Below are 26,235 nucleotides of genomic sequence, written 5' to 3'. Positions count from 1 at the left end.
TACATTTTCTTTTGCAAAAAATATATTCGATTCATAAATTTCTATAAGTACATTAAAAGAAATACAACAAAAATACCATATTTTAATTTGAGAATTACACTGCTAGGTGTCTCCTTTCAAATGCAAAATTGGAACATATTTATAATTTCTGATCATATTTATTTTACATATTATAACAAAAGCTAAGAGGGCTTCTATAGGTTAAAAGTCCCTCAGTACATTATAGCAGAAAGTGGCCTTTCTTCACTGCGCCTCAGCAGTGGCTGTCCCAAGATTTAGTTCCGCAGCACAAGTTCTGGACCTTGTAATTTGCCAGTTTGCAACATTTGTTCAAAGGCAACTCTTTGCATGGAAGACTATCAAATTTCCGGCAGAGCAAAGAGTGTCTTCACCGAGTTGATGGTCTTGATGTTTGTCTCGGTGTGCATCCCAGGGAACAGCCCGTAGAGCACAAAGTCCTGTGTCATGGAGCTGCTAGAGATGAACTCCAACAAAAAAACACGTTTGTGAAAGTACATTCCAAAGAGACTGTGGCAGTCTCCATCTCAAGGGCAAGGTGCAGTGGCAGGGTCAATATACGCATGAAACGCCAGACAGGTAGTGCCCTTCTTGCTACCAGCTAGGGTATGCATTAGCACTTGTTGGAAAGTTTGGGCAATGAGACATTTTGCCAAATGATTTTGCCAATCTGCCTAAGGGAACTATCCAACAGGATTGGCCTTCTCCTTTCCCGCCTTTATGTGCGGACCACTCCCTGATGGGCTTGTGGTCAAAGGTGCTTTTCTATACAAAACCTTCTGCAAGGCACAATCCAACTACTTTCAGCATACCGTGGCATAGAGAGCAAACCATCCTTCACAACACTGGAGGCAGGTAGAACCACAGCATGTAGTGAGACTTTGGTGCTTGCATACTGCAAGTCTTTTCTAACACTGTTAATGAGTTGCACATTGAAAGCAAGCACAACTCTCATTGCTGCTAATGCAAATTACAAAGGACCTTCTCTCCATGATCCAACCTTTTGATAAACTGAATTGTGAATCAAAGAGAAACAAGTTTACTTTCCCCATTAACTGTATGCTGTAGCCCAAATTCTTGGTCTATATGCTGCAGCAGTAGAGATGGGAGTGGTGCTTAGTAATTTTCTTCTCATATGACATAGTGTTTATGCCAATTTGTTGTAATTAAATAACCTCGATTATTCCGTACACAGATTCCTAACATATCCATCATGGATGGAGCTCTGCTTTCTTCAAATGTCCCAGTTTGAAAAACTGGTCAACCCACACCAGGGGCAGAGGTTAGGAAAACTGGCCCAATGATTTTTTCCAACCTTGATCTATCGCCATGCGAACCATTCAGACAGACTCTGCTGAATACTGCCACAGAACTGCGTGAATACTGCCACAGCCTTTCTCATTTCCAACCACAGTAATTTGTAATTCAAAGTTCCAATCAAACAGGAAAAATGAACTGAAATTCCAGGTACATATCAAAAGAGAAGACTATTCTTGTTGTACTCTTCCTATTTGACATTGATAAATTCATTACTAAACATATTGAACATACCTGTCTTTTCTTCCTAAAAAGGATAGTACGCCGAGCATCAAAGTGATCATTCCTCTCAGTATCTTCTGAAAAACCTATGCATTACAAAACATTTTTCATATTAACAACGTTTAATCAATATTTAGGGTTAATTACTCAATGAAATGTCAGTGGTCAGCTTTTAAAGTAGCTGTCATATCAGAATCAGAATCAGAATCAGTATTATCAATCACATCTGTCATTGAGATCAACTGCTGAACATACTGCTGGTGGTATATGAAGCAGTTTTTTTCTGAAAATGACTTTGAAACAGTGCTAGAATATTTTAATATAATAGTTATTTCAAAGAGTACTACTTTATGGTTTCTTTCTTCAAAATGAGAGAAATTGCTAGGAGGAATTAAAGTTAAAATTGAGTTGCTCCGTGTCTCACTCCATTACCACTCTGCAGCAACTCTAATCCAATTATTTTTACTGGTAGCTAAAGCATCTGTCTATTAAGTGGAAGTATTACTAATATTCACTAATTGGGATACAATGCTGTATATAGTTAGTCTTCCAGTATTAGCAACAGTAATTTCTAGTTGTATAAATTAATAATTTTCAAGAATGTATCATTTGAAAATGCACGGCAAAAATGCTTATTTTTAAAAAAAAGTATCTGCCTCCCATAATGTCCCTACCAAGTGGATGGACAAATGTATGGTTCCTTTTTCTCTGCTTTTCCAAGAGCAAGAAATTTTGTATGCATTAGGCCTGTGCTTCAAACAAAACCTTTGTGCAATACTGATCAATTTATCATTGGGTGGCCTGGCATGAGCATTTAGGCCACTGCTATTGAGTCAGGGGCATTTTATAAACCTTCTAGTGACTGCCAAAATAGATCTATTACTTTGGCTTGAGCCCCAATTTTCAGCATCCTCCAGCCTCCTGGTGCGGTGCACACTGCATGGTAAAGCACTGAAGCCGTTCTACCCCCAAGAGCTGTTTACTCAAAGTCAGCAAATACTTAAGCGAGTATATGAGAAACTGTGAAGGTTCTATTGACTTTGTGCAGTGGTGTAAAATGCCAATAATAAAACAGCAGTTTATTTCACCTATCTGGAAGGAAGCCATGATATAGACTTCGTTTTTATTCAAATACAGGATAGATGCATTGCTGGCTAGGTCAGCATTTATTGCACATCCCTAATTACCCAGAGGGCTGTTAAGAGTCAACCACGTTGCTGTGGGTTTGGAGTCACATGCCAGCCAGACCAAGTAAGGGCAACAGTTTTCTTCCCTGAAGGACACAAGTGAACTAGATGGGTTCTTCCTTGCATTTGAGAACCGATTCACGATAATCATTAGACTCTTAACTCCAGATTTTTTTTATTGATCTCAAACACCAGCATCTGCCATAGTGGAATTTGAACCCATGTCGCTAGAACATTACTTGAGTCTCAGCATTAATAACCTAGTGATATTACTAGACTGTTACATTCCTATTGGGTTAAGCCACTGTATTACAGTACATAATATCAAATACAGTATATGTAATGCCAGAATTTCAACATACCCAATCAACTTTGATCTCATATATGTGCTCATGTGACTTTGGTGCAAAATTACTCTATCATGCCAATTAAGTCTTCACAAATGTGCTAAGGTTCTGTTTGATAATTCTGAAAGATACTGCACATCCTGGTGATCTTACCAAATTGTAGAAACTGCAAAGTAGTGTCATGGCCAATGATCTGGTAAACTAAATGCTGCTCAGTGTCATCCTGTGAAGGAAAAGGGAAACACAATTCTGAACAGAAATCAATACCTTCACTATGTCTGCATTAAAAATAGAACATTGAAAGTACACAGCAAGTCACTCAGCATCTGAAAACAGATTAACAACTTGAGGTTAACGTCTTGTCAGTGCTTTTCTGTTTTAGCAGAAAGCGAGGACTGCAGATGCTGGAGATCAGAGTCAAAGAGTGTGGTGCTGGAAAAGCACAGCAGGTCTGGCAGCATCCGAGGAGCAGAAGAATTGACGTTTTGGGATTAGCCCTTCATTAGGAAGGCCTTATGCCTGAAACGTTGATTCTCCTGCTCCTTGGATGGTGCCTGACCGGCTGTGCTTTTCCAGCACCACACTCTTTGACTTTTCTGTTTTTAGTTTTGATTTGAAGCATTTTATATTTCTCATGACAGCATTAGGACACATAGAACATAGAACATAGAACATAGAAGAATACAGCGCAGTACAGGCCCTTGGGCCCTCGATGTTGCGCCGATCCAAGCCCACCTAAACTACACTAACCCACTATCCTCCATATACCTATCCAATGCCCTCTTAAATGCCCATAAAGAGGGAGAGTCCACCACTGTTACTGGCAGGGCATTCCATGAACTAACGACTCGCTGAGTGAAGAACCTACCCCTAACATCAGTCCTATATCTACCCCCCCTTAATTTAAAGCTATGCCCCCTTGTAATACCCGACTCAATATGCGGGAAAAGGTTCATACTGTCGACCCTATCTAACCCCCTAATCATCTTGTACACCTCAATCAAGTCACCCCTAAACCTTCTTTTCTCTAGTGAAAACAGCCCCAAGTGCCTCAGTCTTTCCTCATACGATTTTCCTTCCATACCAGGCAACATCCTGGTAAACCTCCTCTGCACCCGTTCCAATGCCTCCACATCCTTCCTATAGTATGGCGACCAAAACTGCACACAATATTCCAGATACGGCCGTACCAGAGTCTTATACAACTGCATCATGACCTCAGGACTCCGGAACTCAATTCCTCTACCAATAAAAGCCAGTACGCCATATGCCTTCCTCACCGCACTATTTACCTGGGTGGCAACTTTCAGAGATCTGTGTACATGGACACCAAGATCCCTCTGCTCATCCACACTACCAAGTATCCGACCATTAGCCCAGTACCCCATCTTTTTGTTATTCTTCCCAAAGTGAATCACCTCGCACTTAGCTACATTGAATTCCATCTGCCACCTTTCTGCCCAGCTCTGCAGCTTCTCTATATCCTGCTGTAACCTGCCACATGCTTCCTCACTGTCAACAACTCCTCCGACTTTCGTGTCATCCGCAAACTTGCTCACCCAACCTTCTAACCCCTCTTCCAGGTCATTTATAAAAATGACAAACAGCAATGGTCCCAAAACAGATCCTTGCGGAACACCGCTAGTGACGGCACTCCATGAAGAAACTTTGCCATCAACTACTACCCTCTGTCTTCTTCCATCCAGCCAATTCCTAATCCAAACCTCCAACTCACCCTCAATGCCATATCTCCGTATTTTCTGCAGTAGCCTACCATGGGGAACCTTATCGAACGCCTTACTAAAATCCATATATACCACATCTACCGCTTTCCCCTCATCAACCTCCTTCGTCACCTTTTCAAAGAATTCAATAAGGTTTGTGAGGCACGACTTGCCCTTCACAAAACCATGCTGACTATCCTTGATCACATTATTCCTATCTAGATGTGCATAAATCCTATCCCTTACAATTCTCTCTAAGACTTTGCCCACAACAGAAGTGAGACTCACCGGCCTATAGTTACTAGGGTTATCCCTACTCCCCTTTTTGAACAAGGGAACCACATTTGCTATCCTCCAGTCTTCTGGGACTACTCCTGTAGACAAAGAGGACATAAAAATCAAGGCCAATGGCTCTGCAATCTCCTCCCTTGCTTCCCAGAGAATCCTAGGATAAATGCCATCAGGCCCAGGGGACTTATCTATTTTCACCTTTTCCAGGATTTCCAACACCTCTTCTCTACATACCTCAAAGCCATCCATTCTACTTATTTGTGCCTCAGTATTCTCATCGACAACAATGCCCTGTTCCTGAGTGAATACTGAAGAAAAGTATTCATTCAGTGTCTCCCCAATATCTTCCGCCTCCACATGCACAATTGTATATAACACTGTGTGATCAAAAGAAGAACAGAACAAATAGGACCAGAAGTAAATCTTTGCTTTCTTCAGCCTGCTACACCATTCAATCAGATCATGACTCATTTGATCATGGCGTTAACTCCACGTCCCAGTTGATCCCCATAACCCTTGATTTCTTCATGGATGAAAAGTCCAATAATGTTAAATACATTTAAATGCTTGGTGTTCACTGCTCTTGAGATTACAGAATTACAAAGATTAATAGCCTTCTGAAAACAAAAAAACCTTCATGCCTCGAGCTTAAATGGATGGAATTTCATGCCACCCCCATACCAACCGTCCTATCATCCCTGTTGAATGAGACAGGGTGGTGAGCCATGAGTCCCCGCCGCTTTCCGATCCTGCCTAAGTAAGTCTATTGTGGAGAAGGCTTATAGTTGACCTTCTCAACTCTATGCCTATTGCAATTAATGCTGTCTTGAAGACGCCATTCCACCAGTTGCCATGAGGATATCCCAGTGGGGGGTGTGCATCAGGGCCTGATGGAGTGATCTGTTATCTGGAGGGCTCACCAATCAGGGCTATCCCCTCCCTTTCGCCCAGTTCTGCCTGCAATCCCACCCATCAGCCAGCAACACCTTCCCATGTCCACCTGTCATTTGTGTTTGAACTAATGTGGTTAATAGCTGCCATAAACTAAATTAAAAGAAAGTTACAGCAGAGAAAGAGGTCACATAACTACAGCAAGCTAGCTAGTATGGTGTGTATGGATGTATTTCTCCAGGCATTTTTTTTAACATAAAATTACCAAAAAAGTACTTACATTATCATTTTCTGTTTCCAGTTACCCATGACAATATATATGGTCAACAAAGAAAATTATAACATATGACCAGAACTGTCCTAATTTGAGTCCTACTTTCATCAAAGTCTGCACATGCATTTCAACCATTACCTCTCATATGTTCAGGTTGTTTAATAACATGCATGCAAGCTATCATTGTCAGTTTGTCTCATATTTGCTTGTTCCTTCCCTGAAAAGGGTCACTCCCATGATGATTATTTGATCAGAGTAAGATGCTCCTCTTTCTGATTAAGAAAATAGGAAAATGATTAGGCCATTCAGCCCATTGAACCTGACATATCATTCAACATTGTCATGGCTGATCATCCAATACCTTTACCCCACACTATCGTCCTGTCCCTTATATGTCATCAGTGTCTAGAAATCTGTCAATCTCTAATTTAAACATATTCAAAAACTGATTGTTCATAGTCCCTTGGATAGAGAATTCCAAAGGCTCGCAACCCTCTGAGCAAAAATAATTTTCCTTATCTTGTTCTTAAGTGACTTAGTCCTTATTTTGTCCCATGGTCCCAGACTCCCCAATATGGAGAAACACCTTACCAGCATACGCCATAAAATCCATACAGAGTGGAAGCAGGTCATTAGGCCCAACACGTCAACCTTGACTCTCTGAAGAACATCCCACCCAAACTCACCCCACCTACCCTATCACTGCATTTCCCATGGCTAATCCATCCAATCTACATATCCCTGGACACTATAGGCAATTTAGCATGGCCAATCTACCTAACCTGAACATCTTTGAGTTGCAGGAGGAAATCCACGCAGACACGAGGAGAACGTACAAATCCCATACAGTCACCCAAGACTGGAATTGAACCTAGGTCCCTGGTGCTGTGAGGCAGCATTGCTAACCACTGAACCATCATGCTGCCCTGTGTAATCCTTTTAAGTATTTTGTAGGTTTCAATGAGATTACCTTCCTCCTTTGAAATCTTAGAATATTCAGACACTATTTCCCTCTCCTGAGAAAAGACCAAAGTTTCACATAGTACACCAGATGTGTTCTAACCAAGATTAAAGGAAAAATGAAGTAAGGTTTTACTACTCATGTACTCAAATCTTCTTGAGATAAATACTATCATTCCATTAGCCTTCCTAACAGCTTGTCATGCCTGTATGTCAGCCTTCCGTGGTGTACTGATGAGGATATCAAGCTCCATTTGTACATGCACACTTTTCAACCTACAATTCTCAACCTCTTACCATTTACAAAATATTCTGCACCTTGGTCCTCTAAACAAAATGAATAACCTCACATTTTTTCCACATTGTATTACAACCATGATGTTCTTGTCCACACACTAGATCTGTCCAAATCCGCTTGAAGCCACTTTACATTTTCCTCTCAAGACACATTCCCGTCTGGCTTTGTCTCATCCACGAATTTAGAAATAATCCATTCTGGATTAACATCTAAATCATAAATATATATTGATAACAGCTGGGGCCCAAGTACTGATCCCTATTAGTCACAACCTGCTCATATGAGAATGTTCTATTAATTCCAACACTTGGTTTTCCACCTGATGCTTAATCCATACCAGTATTTTCCTTTCATTTTAAGTGCTCTAACCGGGCCAGCACGGTGGCTCAGTGGTTAGCACTGCTGCCTCACAGCACCAGGGACCTGGGTTTGATTCCAACCTCGGGCGACCGTCTGTGTGGAGTTTGCACGTTCTCCCTGTGTCTGTGTGGGTTTCCTCCCACAATCCAAAGATGTGCATGTCAGGTGAATTGGCCATGCTAAACTGCCCATCGTGTGATGTGCATAAGTTAGGGGTAAATGTAGAGGAATGGTTCTGGGTGGGCTACTCTTCAGAGGGTTGGTGTGGACTTATTGGGCCAAAGGGCCTGTGTCCATACTGTAGGTAATCTAATCTAATCTAAGTTTGCTAATCAATCTCTTGTGCAGAAATTTATTAGAAACCTCCTGAAAATCCACAGTACCAGAATAAGAATGTCTGGATATACTTGTACAGGGCTTTGGTGTGATGACAGCTGAAGCAGTGAATGTAGGTTTGCTCGCTGAGCTGGAGGGTTCATTTTCAGACGTTTCATCACCATACTAGGTAACATCTTCAGTCTGCCTCCGGATGAAGCGCTGCTGATGATTCCTACTTTCTATTTATATGTTTGGGTTTCTTTGGGTTGATGATGTCATTTCCTGTGGTGTTACCCCAGGCAAGGTTGACTTCCACCACACCCCCACCCTCCACCATCCTCCTCCCCCTCCCAATTAGCCACCCCTAAGAAAAATTGGTAGCACAAAGCAGGAAAAGTACATAAAACCTCTTAAATTTTGAGTGTAAAGCCCTGGGATCGAGGTGAAGTGCTCATGCCTGAAAGATCGATTCTCCTGCTTCTCGAACACTGCCTGACCTGCTGTGCTTTTCCAGTGCCAAACTTTTCGAGTCTGATCTCCTGCATCTGTAGTCCTCACTTTCTCCTATTTCTGTCATATGGTCTGTCAGCCCGTCTCCAAATGCTGAAGGTCAATTGGAGGCAGTCCCAGCAGTGCTGCTAGGAATAATATACAATGCTTGGACCATACCTATACGAAAGAATATACTGAAATAGAATTGAATTGGTTTCTAGTGTGCAAAGATTCACTAGAGTGGCTCCTATAATTACGAGGCTCTCTAATGATGACAGGCTGAGTAGTTGGAGTTCAGAAGAATGATAGATCATCCCATTTTCAATATACAAGACTTTGAATGGTAGACATTGGAAGGTTGATTTCTCTGCCTGGAGTATCTATAACATGAATGGGGCCCACAGTATTATTATGAAAGGTCAAATACTTAGGTCAGAAAAGAGAAGAAATTTATTCGGCATTGCTGAACTGAGATATGTCAGTGAAGCCTTTAAGGAAAAATGCAAGAATGCCAAATTTCTAACAGTCACAAGAATTTATATTACAGGAGAGAAGGAATGCTGACTGATTGACAAGTTAACTCTGATTAGCTAAGGTGAAAGCAACTGTAGGTTCTCCAAGTTTCCAGGTAATTAAATGATCGCAAGGTTGGAAGACATTCCTTTTAGAGAGAATGCGTCATTATCTATGAATGCATGTTAGTTCTGGAAAGCATAAATAAGCTTGACTGATTATCTTATACTGGTTGTTATTTTAGCAATTCGTGCACTCAAGAATGTTCAGCAAGTGCAGCCTAATCATGGAATTACATCCATTAGTAGATTTTTGTTTTGTACTTTGCAAGCGCAGCTGATTGAAAAGATTCAGTACTCTCCCTATTACAAATAACAAATGAAAACTGCAATTCGATTCAATCAGCCATTGCTGCAACACATGGCATAAGTCCCTGACATTACAATGGTACTAAAATTAATGCACACCATTACTCAATTGTGTGTGGGCAAAGTATCTTTTTAAGACAGATGGCAGCATCTTTTTAGTGAACAATACTATTAATGTAACCGCTGAATAGTTGCAGCTTTAAACATGTTGCCGAGCCTGTTCAAATTTTTAGATAATTTGCTTCTCCAGAATTAATGGGACAGTTTTTAGGTCTTTAGCCCATTCACCAGTTCGCAAATTCACAGTGAATTTTCTGATCAGGACACGGTGGCTCTGTGGTTAGCACTGTTCCAGGGACCTGGGTTTGATTCCAGCCTTGGGTGACTGTGAAGTTTGCATGTTCTACCATGTCTGCATGGATTTCCAGTGGACTCTCCACTTTCTTTCCAAAGGGAAAACAGAGTTAACATTTCGAGTCCAGTGACCAGTTTTCAGAACTAAAAAAGTTATTTACCTTCCCAATATCTGTTACCCTTAGCTAGTTTGGCCAATATGTAACTCCTGACTCACTCTTGACACGTAACTGCTGTCTTAAGTCATCTAGCAAGCCACTCAATTCAAAATGGGCAATGAATTTGGGCTTTGCCAATCTCAGTCCACCGCACTGAAGGTAAATTAAATACATAATTACAGAATTGAAGAGCATATTATTTGATAAGGTGAATCATAAAATCATTTGGGAGTGATAAATTAATGTAAGGCACAAAAGAATTGGGTAAGATCATTCTAAGCACCGAATTGAGGCCTCAACAGCAGCTGGTGTTGACTCAAATGAAGCACTAAACAGCAAAGTGCCTCATGACTTAACAACTAGCACAAGTATACAGGTTTGATTCTGAATCTCAAGAGTGATAAAAGTAACTTATAGGTCCTGGCAGTATAAACCTCTTCAAGGTTAAAATGCTGCGCCTGTACAGTAATAGATGTAAATTACAGATAGAGATTGTTAATCTTCGAACTGACCACTGTTTAGCAGCTAAAAAAATTCCAAATGAATCACGAAGCATTGCAGTAACAATAAAGAAAATGTTGTAACTCAAACTGATTATCATTCAACTTGTGGGTGAAATATCTCCCAGACTGAGTAGGAGTCATTTTTTGAAAGCCTTGTTTATAATATAGTGCGACAGAAGTACAATTTACATTTACAATTTGACTGAGGTCAGAGATCAGAGCAAATTCAATGTGGTCATTATTTTCACTGGAATAACAGGAGTGAAATTTTCATCAAATCTATAATAGAGAAGAAACAGACTGTCCTTTGCAGGCGTCTAGGGCAGGTGCGGGTAGGGGCAGTGGTCTCTTTTTTTTGTTCATGTGGGCATCAATGGCTAGGCCAGCACTTACTGCCCATCCCTATTTGTCTAGATGGCAGTTAAAAGGCTACCACAGTGCTGTGGCTCTGCAGTCACATATAGGTCACATGAGGTAAAAATGGCAGCTTTCCTTCTCTAAAGGGCATTAGTGAATAAGATGGATTTTTCAACAATTGACACTGTTGCACTGTTAGACTAGTTTATTTCATTATGTCATAGTGGGATCCATATCTACGTCCCCAGAACATTAGCTTGGGATTCTGGATTACTAGTCTAGTGACATTACCAGTATGCCACCGCCTGTTGGACACTCAATATAAAGGAACAGTCAACTGAAAGCCACCCTCTGCATTTCCCGTTGAATCCTGTGACCTCCTGCCTGCCATCACACACTAAGACCTACTGGCCTCCGATTAGATGGCTGCTCACAGCGGGCAGTATATTAACCCTGGCGTCCTTGATCCCAGGGAAGGCCTGTGGCTCACAGTTAAGTGCCAGACTGGAATTGCATCCAATGGGCCTTCCTGAAAGTTGGCATTGTGGGGATCTGCCTGAATCTCCAAACAGTGGGCAATGCCACTGTAGCCTACATTAAACTTCATTCTTTCACAGAAACCATAACTCTGATGGTTATATCATCTTCCTTTCTTCAAAAGCCTGTTAAAATTTCTATCAGTCATCATTTAATCACTGTTTCTGATGTACCATATATTCCCTTAAATAATTTTCCAGTAAAATTTCAGCCCCTAACTTCATCAAAGGAGCGGGATGTCTCAGTATAATAAATTAATCCTGTTTTTTCCTCTTTGTCATTGTTTATCTTAAAAGGGATGGAAGGAGTTTCCTAGAAACATTGGATAACTCTTATGACTGAATTGCTACCACTTTCCAGAAATTTCACTGTTGTCATAATCATATGGGGGACTGACAGAATTCCAAAGAAATCCTGGCATTATTTTTTTCCAAATCTGGAATGTGCAAATGTCTATCATTCTCTATTGCACAGAAGCTCCAAATGTAGGTGCCACTGACTTGATGGAAGTTCAACCAGAACCTCCACAGATCAGAACTAAAGATTATGTAACTCCAAATCCAACTATTTGACACGAAAGAAATTTAGGGGAGGTAGTAATCACTGCAGTTTTGAGGTCCTGAGTCAGAATAGGTGATCTGTGCAAGGGTCTTCATTCTAACAAAATAAGTTGAAGGGCTTTTGCCTGAAATGTTGAATTTCCTGCTCCTTGGATGCTGCCTGACTTGCTGTGCTTTGCCAGCACCACACTCTTGACTTTAATCTCCAGCATGCGCCCTGTAGGAAAGATATGTAACCCTGTATATTTGACACTTAGAAGGAAAAATGTGTGTTACATGATGTCAAAAAAAATGAGACTGAGAAAAAGAGAGAGAATTAAGAACTAGAAATGATTTTTCACAGTGCCACTTCATGTACATCTATGTAAGCAGTACAAAAGAAATTAAGACAGTATTCAAATTCTACGTGAATCTGCCTTTTACAGATAGTTGAGAGTCACTGTTGGGGAGGGGAGAGTGGTTCAAGAAGTATTGTTCATGAGATAGCTTCTTAGAAGTAGTTTTGGCAATCAAAATGATGTGAACATTCTATTTGACAGTAAGGATATTTAAATTCATTTTTGAATCCTCATTGGAAATCTAAAAAGATACTCAACACACTTTGGAAGCAGGCTTTGGTTCTGGTCCAACTGAAGCCCAAGTCTTGGGATACTGATTGTTTGCAATCATTACAATGGGTAGTTTACTACCTTTTAATTAAAAATATTGCACCACTTAAGTGAAAAGAGTTGTAAAGACAGCTATTGAACTGTGAAAGTAATACAATATGTTCCATGGGTAAGCATGAAGGACATTTTTTACTCTGGCATGTTTTTCTTACTTGATGGATCCAGTGGAATCGCACCCAGTGCAACATTTTGTCTAGAGACAGGGTTTAATGAATATGCAGATAGCCTCTGAGGCATATGGTGATATAAACATAGAAAATAGGTGCAGGAATAAGCCAATTAGGCCCTTCAAGCCTACATCATAACTGTGACTTCAACAGTCATGTTTTAGGAACCAGTGCAGCTTACAGCTAGGATTCTGCTGCTGTATCATCATGTATGTATTGATTATAAATAAGGTTTAAAGAAACCTTGAAGTCTAGATTGAACTTAAATGAACAACGGAAGAACCCACATTAAAACATTCGCATTTTTCATCAAAAGCAGGTCCAATTTTCATTTCTGCCAAGTTTTTAAACTGCTTTTAAAATATACATTTGCAACACTCTCAAACAAAAACTAACAAACTTAAAAGACCCAGTACAACCCATGGACAAAACCAACATCATCTATAAAATTCCATTCAAGGACTGCCACAAACACTACGTAGGACAAACAGGAAGAAAGTTAGCCACCAGGATACACGAACAGCAGCTAGCCACAAAAAGACACGACCCTCTCTCCCTCGTAGCCCTACACACGGAAAAAAAAGACCACCATTTCGACTGGGACAACACATCTATCCCAGGACAGGCTAAGCAAAGACATGCCAGAGAATTCCTAGAGGCCTGGCACTCCAACCACAACACCATAAACAAACACATAGATCTAGATGCCATCTATCAACCCCTCAGAAAACAAACAGGAAATGACATCACCACAAACCCCAGGAACCCCATCCAGGAGAAGGATATAAATAGAAAGCAGGAGACAACAGCTTCGCTTCACTTGGAGGTCGCCACTGATGATGTTACCGAGCCAGGTAATGAAATGTCTGGATATCAAACCTACAGCTCAGTGAGCAAACCTACACCCTAAATATACATTTATTCAAATTTGAAAGGAAATGAACAGATCAAAAATCTATGTGTTTCACTTTGGAAGTGGCATAATCTTATCACCAACTCATAATTTGGTTGTACAAACAAATACATTTGAAGGAGTTAAAAAAAGTTGAGAACAGGGTGGAGGGAAAGGATAAGTTAAACTTAGGGTATGAGTAAAGTAAGAGGATATAAATGATGCTGTCAATCAACAATCATTTTACAAGCATATTTCTCAGAGTATATGCCACAATGCTAAATGTTTTGATTGTTATTGCAGTCATATAAACTTATGGGAAAATGATTTTAGATTGACCAGTGATTGAAAGATAGTCCCACATGTGAACCTTCCTTTCTTGTACTAATCTCTGCAAAGTTTTGGCCCTGAAATCTAGTTGACTCCTGTCCTAAATTCACTCGGGTCCAGACATGCCTTGCTTCAAAATTACTCCACAGATAGTTTGGGCCAGACGCTTCCTATCAACATTAATTATAGCCATTAGTACAAGAGGTGTGTGACCTTGAGAGAATCCTGCATTGTGGAATGATTGTACACAATACATATCAATAATTCAGAGGTGAGGACAAAAAGCAATATTTCCAAATTTGTAACTTTTTGGAGATGCCAGTGTTGGAGTGGGGTGTACAAAGTTAAAAATCACACAACACCAGGTTATGGTCCAACAAGTTTAGTTGGAATCACTAGCTTTCGGAGCACTGCTCCTTCATCTGGTGGTTGTGGAGTACACAATTGTAAGACAGAATTTACAGTAAAAGTTTACAGTGTGATGTAGCTGAAATTTTACATTGAAAAATACCTTGATTGTTTGTTAAGTCTCTCATCTGTTAAAATGACCATGTTATTTTCACTTCTTTCATATGCAAATCACAACATTTTTTTTAAAAGTTACATTCTCAGATGAACATTAACAATTGGTGTCAGCCCAGATAATTTGTTGAAGGTGTTAGCCCCGTGTGCTGCTGTCTGTGCCCTAATGTTTAGACGGATTCTAATTTTAAAAATGAATTAACAGAATCGTACATGGATTCGTACAGTTTTTGAGCGAAGTAAAATGCAACTCTGCAAGTACAGATTCACCCCACAAACGTATATGTGTTTGTGTGTGTATACGTGTGTAAAATAATGTATGTGTGTGTGTGTAGGAGTGTGCGTGTGTGCGTATGTCACCTGGAGTGTGACATGAACCTAAGGCCCCGGCTGAGGCCCTCCCTTGGGTACCGAACTTAACTACACACACACACACACACAGACTTTCCTATACACAGACACGCACACAGACACTCACACACACTCCTACAGACACACACACTCCCACACTCACACATGCATCCTCTCACAGACTTCGACCCCTTTACACTCTCACACACACACACACACACTCACAACCTCTCACTCCACTCTCCCCCCCCCCCACACACACACACACACAAACCCACATGCACATATACACAAATATGTTTGTAGGGCAAATTTGTACTTGCAGAGTTACATTGTACTTTGCTCAAAAACTGCATGAATCCATGTAAGATTCTGTTAATTCATTTTTAGATTAGAATTAGCCTAAACATTATGGCACAGACAGCAGCTCACAGGGGGTTAACACCTTCAACACATTATCTGGGCTGACACCAATTGTTAAAGTTCACCTGAGAACATAACCTTTAAAAAAAGTTTTGTGATTTACATATGAAAGAAGTGAAACTAACATGGTCATTCTAACAAATGAGAGACTTAACAAACAATAAAGATATTTTTCAATGTATAATTTCAGTTACATCAAACTAAACTTTTTCTGTAAATTCTGTGTCTTACGATTAGATATAAAGCAGCTTCAGGAGGTTGTGGTTAGGCTTAGTGAATGGATAAAATACAGCAGATGGAACAAAATGTGAAAAAATGAGGTTATCCACTTTAGTAGGATATGCTTCATATATGGTAAAAGGTTGGAAAGTATAAATATATAAAGTTGTCTTTGTGGTTATGTTACGAATGGCTAATATGCAGTAAGGTATGAGGAAAATTAGTGGAATGCTAGTCTTTATCGCAAGAGGACTTGAGAACAGGAGAATTGAAGTTTTGCTTCAATTGTATAGGAGTGTGATTAGACTACATCTGGAGTACTGTGTATAGATTTGATCCCCTTATTACTGTCATAAAGGGAGTGAACAAAGGTTCACTAGACTTGTTTCCAGGATGTGACACTGTCTTATGAAAACAGATTACGCAAACTAAGCCTGTATTATCTTTTTCAAAGAGTTGCAAAAAATGAGGTGATCTCATTGAAACCTACAAAACACTTAAAGTGATAGACAGGGTTGATGCAGGTGAGATGTTTCCCCTGGTTTGGGAGCTTAGAACCAAGGAGCACAATTTACAAATCAGGAGGATGTCATTTAGGTCTGAGATGAGACAAAATATTTTTACTCAGAATGTTGTATGGTTTGGGTATAAAGCACTGAAGTGTTCGATCAGCAATGATCTTATTCAATGTTGGGGAAACCTCAATGAAAGGTCTATTCTACAGTTTAAAAAAATGTGATGGAACCTGGTGCTTTTAATTATTTACAAAGTTCATCTTTAATTGGAAAAATGCATTTTTTCTCTTCCCTCATAAAACTTATCCACAGAGAAGCACGGAAAACATCTGCTAGGAATTTAACTCTTACAGGATATTGAGAACATGTTAGAACCACCAATTCACAGGCATTTACAACATAGATAGAAGCCAATTTATCTGTGGTGCAAAAGAAATTATGAATGTAATTTTAGTTGCTTGGTAGTGCAGAATTAGAATAGTGCTGAAAAAGACACGTTGAAACTTTTTGTCTTGCACTCTTGAAGACAATTTGTAAGCAATACCCATGGAAAGGAAAAACAAAAACAGAAATTGCTGGAAAAGCTCAGCAGGTCTGGCAGCATCTGTGAAGAGAAATTCGTTCTGAGGAAGGGTCACTGAACCCTGAACATTAACGGTGGCTCAGTGGTTAGCGCTGCTGCCTCACAGCACCAGAATCCCAGGTTTGATTCTAGCCTCGGGCGACTGTCTGTGTGGAGTTTGCACGTTCTCCCTGTGTCTGCATGGGTCTCCTCCAGGTGCTCCGGTTTCCTCCCACAGTCCAAAGATGTGCGGGTCAGGTGAATTGGCCATGCTAAATTGCCCATAGTATTAGGTGCATTAGTCAGAGAGAAATGGGTCTGGGTGGGTTACTCTTCAGAGGGTCGGTGTGGATTGAAGGGCCTGTTTCCACACTGTAGGGAATCTAATCTAAAATAAAACTCTGGTTTCTCTTCACAGATGCTGCCAGACTTGCTGAGCTTTTCCAGCAATTTCTGTTTTTGTCTCTAATTTACAGCATCTGTAGTTCTGTTGGTTTTTATGAAAGTGAAAACAACATTGGGCTGAGTACTTTCCCCTAATACCGCATAAATATTGGGTATTTCTTGTGAATTGTTGTTGGACAACTTCGACAAAATGAGTTGCTTTTCAGCAATATTCAAATAATGCAATTTTAATGATACAACTAATGACAAACTAGAACAAAACTGATATATCATTTTGCAGATGCTCCTATGTATGTTTTGGATAAATTTGTTTATGTTTAACTCTTGCTGACCTCTTTGAAAAGCTTTAACACCGACACATCTGGAGTGCACATATATTAAATTTTTAAGCAAATTTGAAATACCTTTGAGAAAAATGTCAAATATTCATGTGAAGCCTGAAAGGGCAGAACTTCAAAAATGTTCACTGACTTTCAATTCTGCCTGCAACCTGTGGGTGTGCAATAAATCAGCATGAAATCAAAATGCTTTAGCTGAATCATTGGAATGGATGCGCATTTCTACCAACCAAGGAGATCAGCTCTGAGCTGCCTTATTAAAAACCTGACAAACAGCAGGTCCTCATTGCAGCACTAGAAGTGGGACAATGGGACTTCCATTGATATCCATCTAGGCTGCTGGCCCAAAGCCCAGGAAAAGGCAAGTTATTAATCAGGGCTGGGGTAACATCTATAAATGTGCATGTCCTGAGTTGCTGATGGAAAGTTGATATGACAGCCCTACCCTACATGAACAATTCAAATTCTTTGCACAGAGTCAGAGGACTGTCATATTTTACATAGGTCTAAAAAAAAGAAAGGGTTACATTTGATTGAGTGCCATGTGCGGAAGCTGCTTTGATGAATGTGGGAGGCAAGAACTAATGGGGATCAGTTTGTGGTTCGAGGGAAAAGAATAAAAGGGAACCTGAGGGGCAATTTTTGTACACAGAGGGTGGTAAGCGTATGGAATGAGGAATCAGGAACTAATGGGGATCAGTTTGTGGTTCGAGGGAAAAGAGCTAAGGCGAGGTTCTCTTAACCATCTTTATAGTAACTATTCTTATAAAGTGTAAATAATTGCAGAAAGCAATTTTGTTTGGCTATCTTCTTCCACATGAGGCCATGTAATCCCCTAGAAAAGCTACACACTGAGAAGATACAGATGGTAGCACATACAACATGATGATCTAAAGATTTAAATTAGCAGCACCAACTCAATGAGGCAAATTATGCTGTCAACCTTCAAGGTAAAACAGATACTGCTGATTGCTGAGGACAGTGAACCTCAAGAAAACGGCAACACTCAATACTGAAGAATAGTTCAAATAACAAATTAAAGCATTTCAGACCATTTCAGAAATCTGCGGCTCCAGTGCAGGAATACAGATTGCTCTGTGAAACAGGAGTCTGTGAAAGTGGTCCTAAGGCCAAAGTCAGTTAGTTATTGAACACATATCATGCGTGAGTTAAAACTAAATGTGGCTGGTAAAAAGGGCAACTTTAAATGGTGCGGTTCTTCTGGCTGAAAGGATGAGAAATTAAAAAATAAATTACAACTCAGATCGAGCTTGCCTCATAACGGCCAGATGCTATGATGCATGGCTACTGAAGTAACAGGGCCAATACAGAAATTCATGTAATCCAGGATCAAGGAGTCAGAGACAACATAAGGTTGTCTCAGCTTCAGTTAATTTAAAGTGTAATGCAAACATTTTTCAGGAGAGAATTAAAGTGTAAATGTTGGGAAATGTTTTATTAAAGCTCCAAAAAATGGAAATGTCTACATTACAGTCATGAAGGAAGGGATTCTTCCAACACAAGCAAAAAGGGTAACATTTTTAATCAGTAAGGGAATTACGGGTTCGGGGAAAGGTAAGGAAGTAAAGTTGAGGATTATATGACCAGTTAGTATGTCACTGAAGGGTGGAGCAAACTCAATGGGCTGAATGGCCAATTTCTGCTACACTCAAATAGTCTTTTATCACAGAGTCATACAGTCCTACAGCATAGAGACAGGCCTTTTGGCTCAAACTGGTCCATGCCGACCAAAATGTCCATCTACACTAACACCACTTCCCCACAATTGGCCCATATCCTTCCAATCCTTTCCTATCCACACATTTGTCCAAATGTCTTTTAAGTGTTGTTAATGTACCCACCTCAACCACTTTCACTGGCAGCTCATTCCATACGCTTACCACCCTCTGTGTACAAAAGTTGCCCCTCAGGTTCCCTTTTATTCTTTTCCCTCAACGCCACACCAAGATCTGGTAACTGGGCCATCTCTCCTTAGAGTTGCCCACTCCCCTGTGGCCTGTGCACTGTCGCTCCACCCTCGATTGCCAGGACTCTAGCACGGACCTGCCAAAAATCTCCCCAGTGGAACATAAGAAACAGGAAGAGGAGTAGGCTGCTTGGCCCCTTAAGCCTTTTCCATCAGTCAATTAAATCATGACTGATCCAACATTCCTCATGTCCACCTTCCTACCCTTTCTCCATAACTTTGATTTCCCTACTATCGAGAACCAATCTATCTATCTCATCTTTAGATATATACACGGACTCTTCCCCATAGCTCTCTGTGGCAAGGAGTTGTAAAGACTCACAACCCTCTGAGAGTGCTACGATCACTAGTTGGGGACTGGACGGAGTCGCAATTACCCAGTGACATTGCTGGGACCAGATAGCTGCCAGCCATTTAACTGGCCAGCAGCTCTTGGAGGTGGGACGTCCTCCCTTGAGACAAGTAACACTCCTTGGAGTAGAGCAGATTCGCCAACAACCTTCTGTTGGGCGGTGTTCATCTCGATGAAACACAAAAGAGTGACGTCCCCATTTCAGTACTTGATGTGGACTGAGTTTGTTTCTTTCTGTAGAAAGTCTACATTTGATTGCAACTTCCTCATAGGGGAATGTTTCCAGGCTTGGTGCTCTTGCTTGATTATTAGTGAGCTTCCCACAGTAAATGTTGAATGGGAACATAGCACAATGACTGCCTTTTCTGGGCTGACACCTGAAAAATGGCTATTTGAATGATGTGCCCACAGGCAAATACCACCCATGGAGTGATTTCCCAGCTAAAAAAAGAGTGCTTTCAAGAGAAAAGGCATGAAGAGTCCAAGAAGAAATAATACAAAACAGAGGTATCAGCATATATCACAGATCAATTTTGGGCATTACCCACAATTTGTCTAACTAACTTGATTTTCATAATTCTACTGGTTTACTTCATTATCAGAAGTTGTAACTTTACAAAATTGAAGAAAACAGAAACCTTCAAACCTTGACACTATTATTACAGAAAGACTTCAGGACTGCCATTTTATATGGACACCTGTATTTCTCTTGAAAGGAGAGCTTTTAGCAGGAAAAGGAGCAATTAATAATTTTGTACCTCAAAATTAATATATAATTTATAATACAATACCTAATTTCTCATAGGTAAAAACAATGACTGCAGATGCTGGAAACCAGATTCTGGATCAGTGGTGCTGGAAGAGCCCAGCAATTCAGGCAGCCTCCTCGGATGCTCTTCCAGCACCACTAATCCAAAACCTAATTTCTTATAGTCTAAGAAATAAGACTTACCAAAGTATTTTGATCATTTCTTTGTGCTGGTTCAACCAAATAAGTGTAGTTTCCATCATAGAACATACCACTGAGGATACAAAATGAGAAAAATTCTTTGTAAGGTTTTGGGATTTTCACAAAGTTTCTTCCACTTGTTCAACATAATTCTGACAGAGGTTATGAAGCCCAACCTGGGGAACTTTCACAAACATTCGCTTCTGTGCCAGGAACAGGACACAAAACTCCATTACAGGCATTATAAAGAGAACAGAATTTTCTTCAGAAATGTCCATAAATAAAAACCAATCAATGCTGCCAAGCACAATTCCATTATAAGTGTGATGCATGCAGCTATGATTTCCTGATAATGTGCTGACTGCATTTATGCCATCAGCTGCCCTGGGCCACCGAAAAGATGTTCTAACACTTCTGGTGCTGAAAAAAATGACACTGATCCATTATCAGAAACTCAAAAGGGAAACATCATGACCATGTGCCAGCCTGACATCTTCCTGACTGTCCACTAGCTCAAAATTAGGTGTTGGTTGTTCCACCAAAGTTTGCTAATAGGTTTTCACCTTCCCTGACATCAGTTATATACATCTTTGTTAACTTTGAAGGTTGCAGCAATTGGTATAGGTATCTGGAAGCCCTCTACAATTATCGCCTTAATGTGTCTGTTCTTCAAATAAAAGGTAGCATCTGAATAATGAAAGAACAAAGACCCAACTTACTGAAAACAAAACTGGATAGATGCAAGTCGAATACTCTGGCTGTAGCTTGTAGTTTCTTAGTTCAACCCCAAGTACAAGTGCATTTGGAATTTACCTTTTATGTTCCTGACTCTTATTTTTAATAATAATTTTCATGCATACTTAAGCGTCTCATAATTTTTCTGCATCTTTTTTCCAGGTTACCTTTGGGCTGGACAACCAAATGGAAACCACTCTAATTCCCTTCAACTCCATGCTATTGTACTTGAATAATTAGTGAGTAAATTATTCTTCTCAGCTCTCCCAACTGCAGACAACTGCAACAAAATACTTTAGGTGAAAATTTGCCTTAGGAAGCATTTCATTTGGTGATTTATTTGATAAGAGATCCCTCTAAGCCACATACTATCCTGACTTAACCACATACCACCATTCCTTTATTCTTGTTGACTCAGAACCCTAGATCTGACTCAGAACTGGAATTGTCCATCTAACAACACCGTAGGAACATTTTTTTCACATTGGATCAGGAATGTAATGGAGTACCACCTTCTCAAGGGCCATCAGGTACAGGCAATCAACTCAACTATATAAGCATCATGCATGCCCCTTGAATGATTTTATTTTTAAATAATTGAGTTACTTAATGTGCATATGGCTTCCAATAAATTAGTTAACCTTAGGATATATGAACAAATGGGTTCCAGAATAATTGACTCATCACCTTCGTAAATGGGGCAACTATTCCATTTTCCACAGCAGGAGGAGTAAAGTGCTACCAATTTGTTAATTAAACATTGTCAGGTATTCAAGCAATGAATAGAATATGACAAAATGTCCAAGTGTAAAATTCTTTAAATGAAAGATACAGGAGGACTTTGGAAGTACCACTTTGTGGTCAGGTGGCCAGCAGCAGAAATGCTGACAAGACTAGTTAAGAGCTATAATTAAGCATGCTGGGAATTCTGGTCAAGCTGGTTTAAACTCTGATCATGGCCTGTAGCTTCCTGTGTTGACCAAATAAGGCAAGTGACATGGTGGTCTCTAGACATACTTAAAAATCCCACAACACCAGGTTATAGTTCAACAGGTTTGTTTGGAAGTACTAGCTTTCAGAGTGCTGCTCCTTCATCGGGTAGCTGTGGAGCAGGGTCATGATATGTCTTACACCTGTTGGACTATAACCTGGTGATGTGGGATTTTTAACTTTATCCACCCCAGTTTTACCCCAGTACCTCCACGTCTAGACATACTGCCACCACTGCTATTGTGGATGGCACGGTGGCACAGTGGTTAGCACTGCTGCCTCACAGCGCCAGAGACCCGGGTTCAATTCCCGCCTCAGGCGACTGACTGTGTGGAGTTTGCACGTTCTCCCCGTGTCTGCGTGGGTTTCCTCCGGGTGCTCCGGTTTCCTCTCACAGTCCAAAGATGTGCAGGGTCAGGTGAATTGGCCATACTAAATTGCCCGTAGTGTTAGGTAAGGGGTATGGGTGGGTTTCGCTTCGGCGGGTCGGTGTGGACTTGTTGGGCCGAAGGGCCTGTTTCCACACTGTAATTAAATCTAAAATCTAAATCTTTATATGGTGTATGGAATATCTCTGTTTACAACTTGCCGTAAACATTTGGGAATTGTTTACCAGTAGGTTTGATTGGCTGGGACACAAGCCTGAACAATGTGATCAGGCTTTTATCAATTCACTGGCTGGGAGCAAGAGATCTTTCTGGAATGGAGCACATTTTCAAATAAATAAACAGGGCAAAGGAATTTTTCTCAGAGGCAAAGAAGCTTCCAGAAGAGAATAGAAAAGCATGTGCTCTGAAGTTACCTTCAGAGAGGACAAAGAACCATGAAGTGAGACCTTCATAGAGAACAAAGTTGACTCTTCACTCGAATGTAGTGCAGTATTTGAATGATGCCAAACATATTGAATCAAATTAAGAGTTAGGGTTAAACATGAACTAAATTAAAGTGAGGTAAAGTGAAGTTAAATGAGATGAGATGAAGTTGAAGTTGTTAGATGAAGTAAATGTTACACTGACTGTATGTTTTATATTGAGTATTGGTACTTAAAAAGTTAAAAGTTTAAAAGAAGGGTTTGTTTAATTAAGTTCCGGATCGGTTCCTTGCCTTTTGTCTGTCACTCAAGAGAATAGCTAGGTAAAAGATTTGAGTACTCCTTTTCAGGCAACAACTTAAAGCTTGGTAACTCCAAGATCCTAATGTTCAGATGCACCAGAAAACAAAACATAGATTAAAACACTGCAAATTAAGTCTCACTGCAAGTGGCAGTTTTTGTTTTTCTCAGGCGATAACATCATCAAACTACAAAAATGCGACAGTACTGAAAGAAACTATTCAGCCCATCATGTACCAACTAGCTGCCCATTCTAACTCTACATTTTAGCAAATGGTCCATAGCCCTGTAGAATACACTGTTTCAGGGGCAGAGCCAGGTTTCCTCTTAAATAAGTTGCAAGTTTCTGTTACAACAACCAAACTTGATATCTCAAAGTTGGAGGGCCTTTCTTTTACTTAAACAGCAATAATATGGGACCTGCAATCAATGTCATTTACATCAAATACAGAACTATTCAAGGCAATGTGAGAGGTATGAGAGGATTATGCCTATTGGACACTTCTTTTCACCCAAAGCTAATGATATGTTTACACCTTTTTACAGTGGGAATTTTGGGAATGTGTCCAACTAGCAAAAACAAATCTCCTTGAAGAAGTAGCTGCTATAAATGGATGTGAATATACTAAATAATGGTGATAAAATCTCATCAGCATGGAACACTGCTGACCTGAAATGATCCAATAATCAAATCTTAACTGTAATCTTCTATCTCATGTGCGAAAGTGATATAGTTATAGAATCATACAAAAGGAAACAGATCCTTCGGTCCAACTAGTCCACAACTAAACTAGTCCCACTGCCTGTGTTTGGTCCATATCCCTCTAAATATGTCTTATTCATGAACTTATCAAAATGTCTTTTAAACACGAACTGTACCTGCATCCAAAACTTTCTCTGGCAAGTTCATTCCACACTTTAACAACTCTGTGTAAAAAAAGTTACCTCTGATGTCCTTTTTTAAATCTTTCTCCCCTCACCTTAAAAAGATGCTCCCTAGTTTTAAACTCTCCCAACCTATAGGGGAAAAATCCCTTGTCATTCAACTATCTATGCCCTTCTTGATTTCATAAGCCTCAATAAGGTCACCCCTCAACATCCTATACTCTGGTGAAAAATGTCTTAGTCTTTCCAGTATATTTTTAATATTCTAAACAAACTATGGAGATCATTTCAACCTAATCCACACAATTGAAAAATGTATAGAATGTAGAATAGGCAGCCAATCTAATCAATTTACCAACTAGCGGCTTACATTAAAGTTTTTCTTCAGGACTCTAATGGCCAAGTGCTGCGATTATTTTTACTGAGTAAGGTTGAGGGCAGAGCTGTTGTGGGAAATCTGGTTCAAACTCTAATCAATCTAACCAATTAAGCTAAACTGGATGCGCAGATTAAAAATATCCCCAAATTTTCCACATTGACATAAAATAGCAAGCCTAACTTTCACTGCAATCCTTTACAGCAAGTATATAATGTAGATAACCTAGGATGATGACGTCAGCGTGTATGAGGGGTGATAGATTTAAGACAGATGTCAGAGGCAGGTTCTTTACGCAGAGAGTGATAAGGGCGTGGAATGCCCTACCTGTTAATTTAGTCAACTCAGCCACATTAGGGAAATTTAAACAATCCTTAGATAAGCACATGGGTGATTTTGGGATAGTGTAGGGGGACGAGTTGAGAATAGTTCACAGGTCGGCGCAACATCGAGGGCCAAAGGGCCTGTTCTGTGCTGTATTGTTCTACGTTCTATGTTCTATAAGTAATTGCTCTTGTGGTGCAGCGGTGAACTTAGCTCGAGGCCAGAAAGTACCACTTGCCCCAGAGGTACTGGAACACATTGATTAAAAATGTCAATTTTGAAGCCGGATCACATTCTAAATAGCTACGGAACCACTCCTTTGGCTGTTAAGCACAGCAATACAGCACAACAAGTCTTAATTATTGCAAATCTGCAGGGGTTTTTAAAAGACTAGAAATTTCATTTAAACTTTACTTGGAATTTTAGAATGCAGAATAAGACCATTTGGCCCATCATTCATATGCCAATGCCTTGAAAGTGTTATCCAATTACTTCCACTCCTACCTCCTTTCCAGCTAACCTGTTACATAGAGTTAACCCACCGGCACTGCATTTTGCACCCAAAATCTTGTCAGTTACTTAGAATTCTGATAAGTACTCCCAAGTCTGAAAAAAGTGCCTGAGTTTTGCCTTCAGATTTGAAATTCTGCACTGTATCTTCTGTAGTATTGTCCTGTTAGATTCATTTTATATGTTCAAAAATTAACAAACCATAATATCAAAACTGTGGTTCTGGATTAAGTTAAAATGTACCAGGGGTTTTTCCAAGCACCTATGGCAGAAGGAAACCATGCAAAAATTGCAAGCACATAACTCAAGTTGTACAATGTATTTGAATAGAAAATCAGAAACAACATTTTTAATGTCCCCATCAGAAATTTAAGTCATAGAATCATCAAATCATACAGTACAGTGTTTGTATCAGCAAAAATACACCACTACCTACACTGCTGTCACTTTCCTGCATTAGGCCCATAGCATTGAATATTATGACACTTGATTCAAACACTTTCTAAACATTGTGAAGCTTCTGGCCTCACTTAGAGAGGCAGGGCATTCCAGACCCCATCATCATCCTCTTAGTG

The 26,235-nt window shown here is 40.0% G+C and overlaps 1 protein-coding gene across 7 annotated transcripts in view; it reads right to left on the bottom strand.

The window, feature by feature from the left end:
• Positions 1 to 26,235, bottom strand: part of adam22 (ADAM metallopeptidase domain 22) — a 390,158-nt gene that overhangs the window by 190,965 nt on the left and 172,958 nt on the right. For all 7 annotated transcript variants that reach the window (XM_087987353.1, XM_043690348.2, XM_043690349.2 and 4 more), the window contains exons 6-8: positions 20,733 to 20,802; positions 3,245 to 3,314; positions 1,570 to 1,643 (exon numbers count right to left, since the gene is read on the bottom strand). In XM_087987353.1, coding sequence (XP_087843479.1) covers positions 1,570 to 1,643; positions 3,245 to 3,314; positions 20,733 to 20,802 — 214 coding nt within the window. The remainder of the gene's footprint in view (positions 1 to 1,569; positions 1,644 to 3,244; positions 3,315 to 20,732; positions 20,803 to 26,235) is intronic.

The sequence above is a fragment of the Chiloscyllium plagiosum genome, unplaced genomic scaffold, assembly GCF_037043375.1.
Source record: "Chiloscyllium plagiosum isolate Xiang-an unplaced genomic scaffold, Cpla_swu_hap1 HiC_scaffold_5, whole genome shotgun sequence".
NCBI classification, from domain to species: Eukaryota; Metazoa; Chordata; class Chondrichthyes; order Orectolobiformes; family Hemiscylliidae; genus Chiloscyllium; species Chiloscyllium plagiosum.
This window is presented reverse-complemented; position numbering and strand designations above follow the sequence as displayed.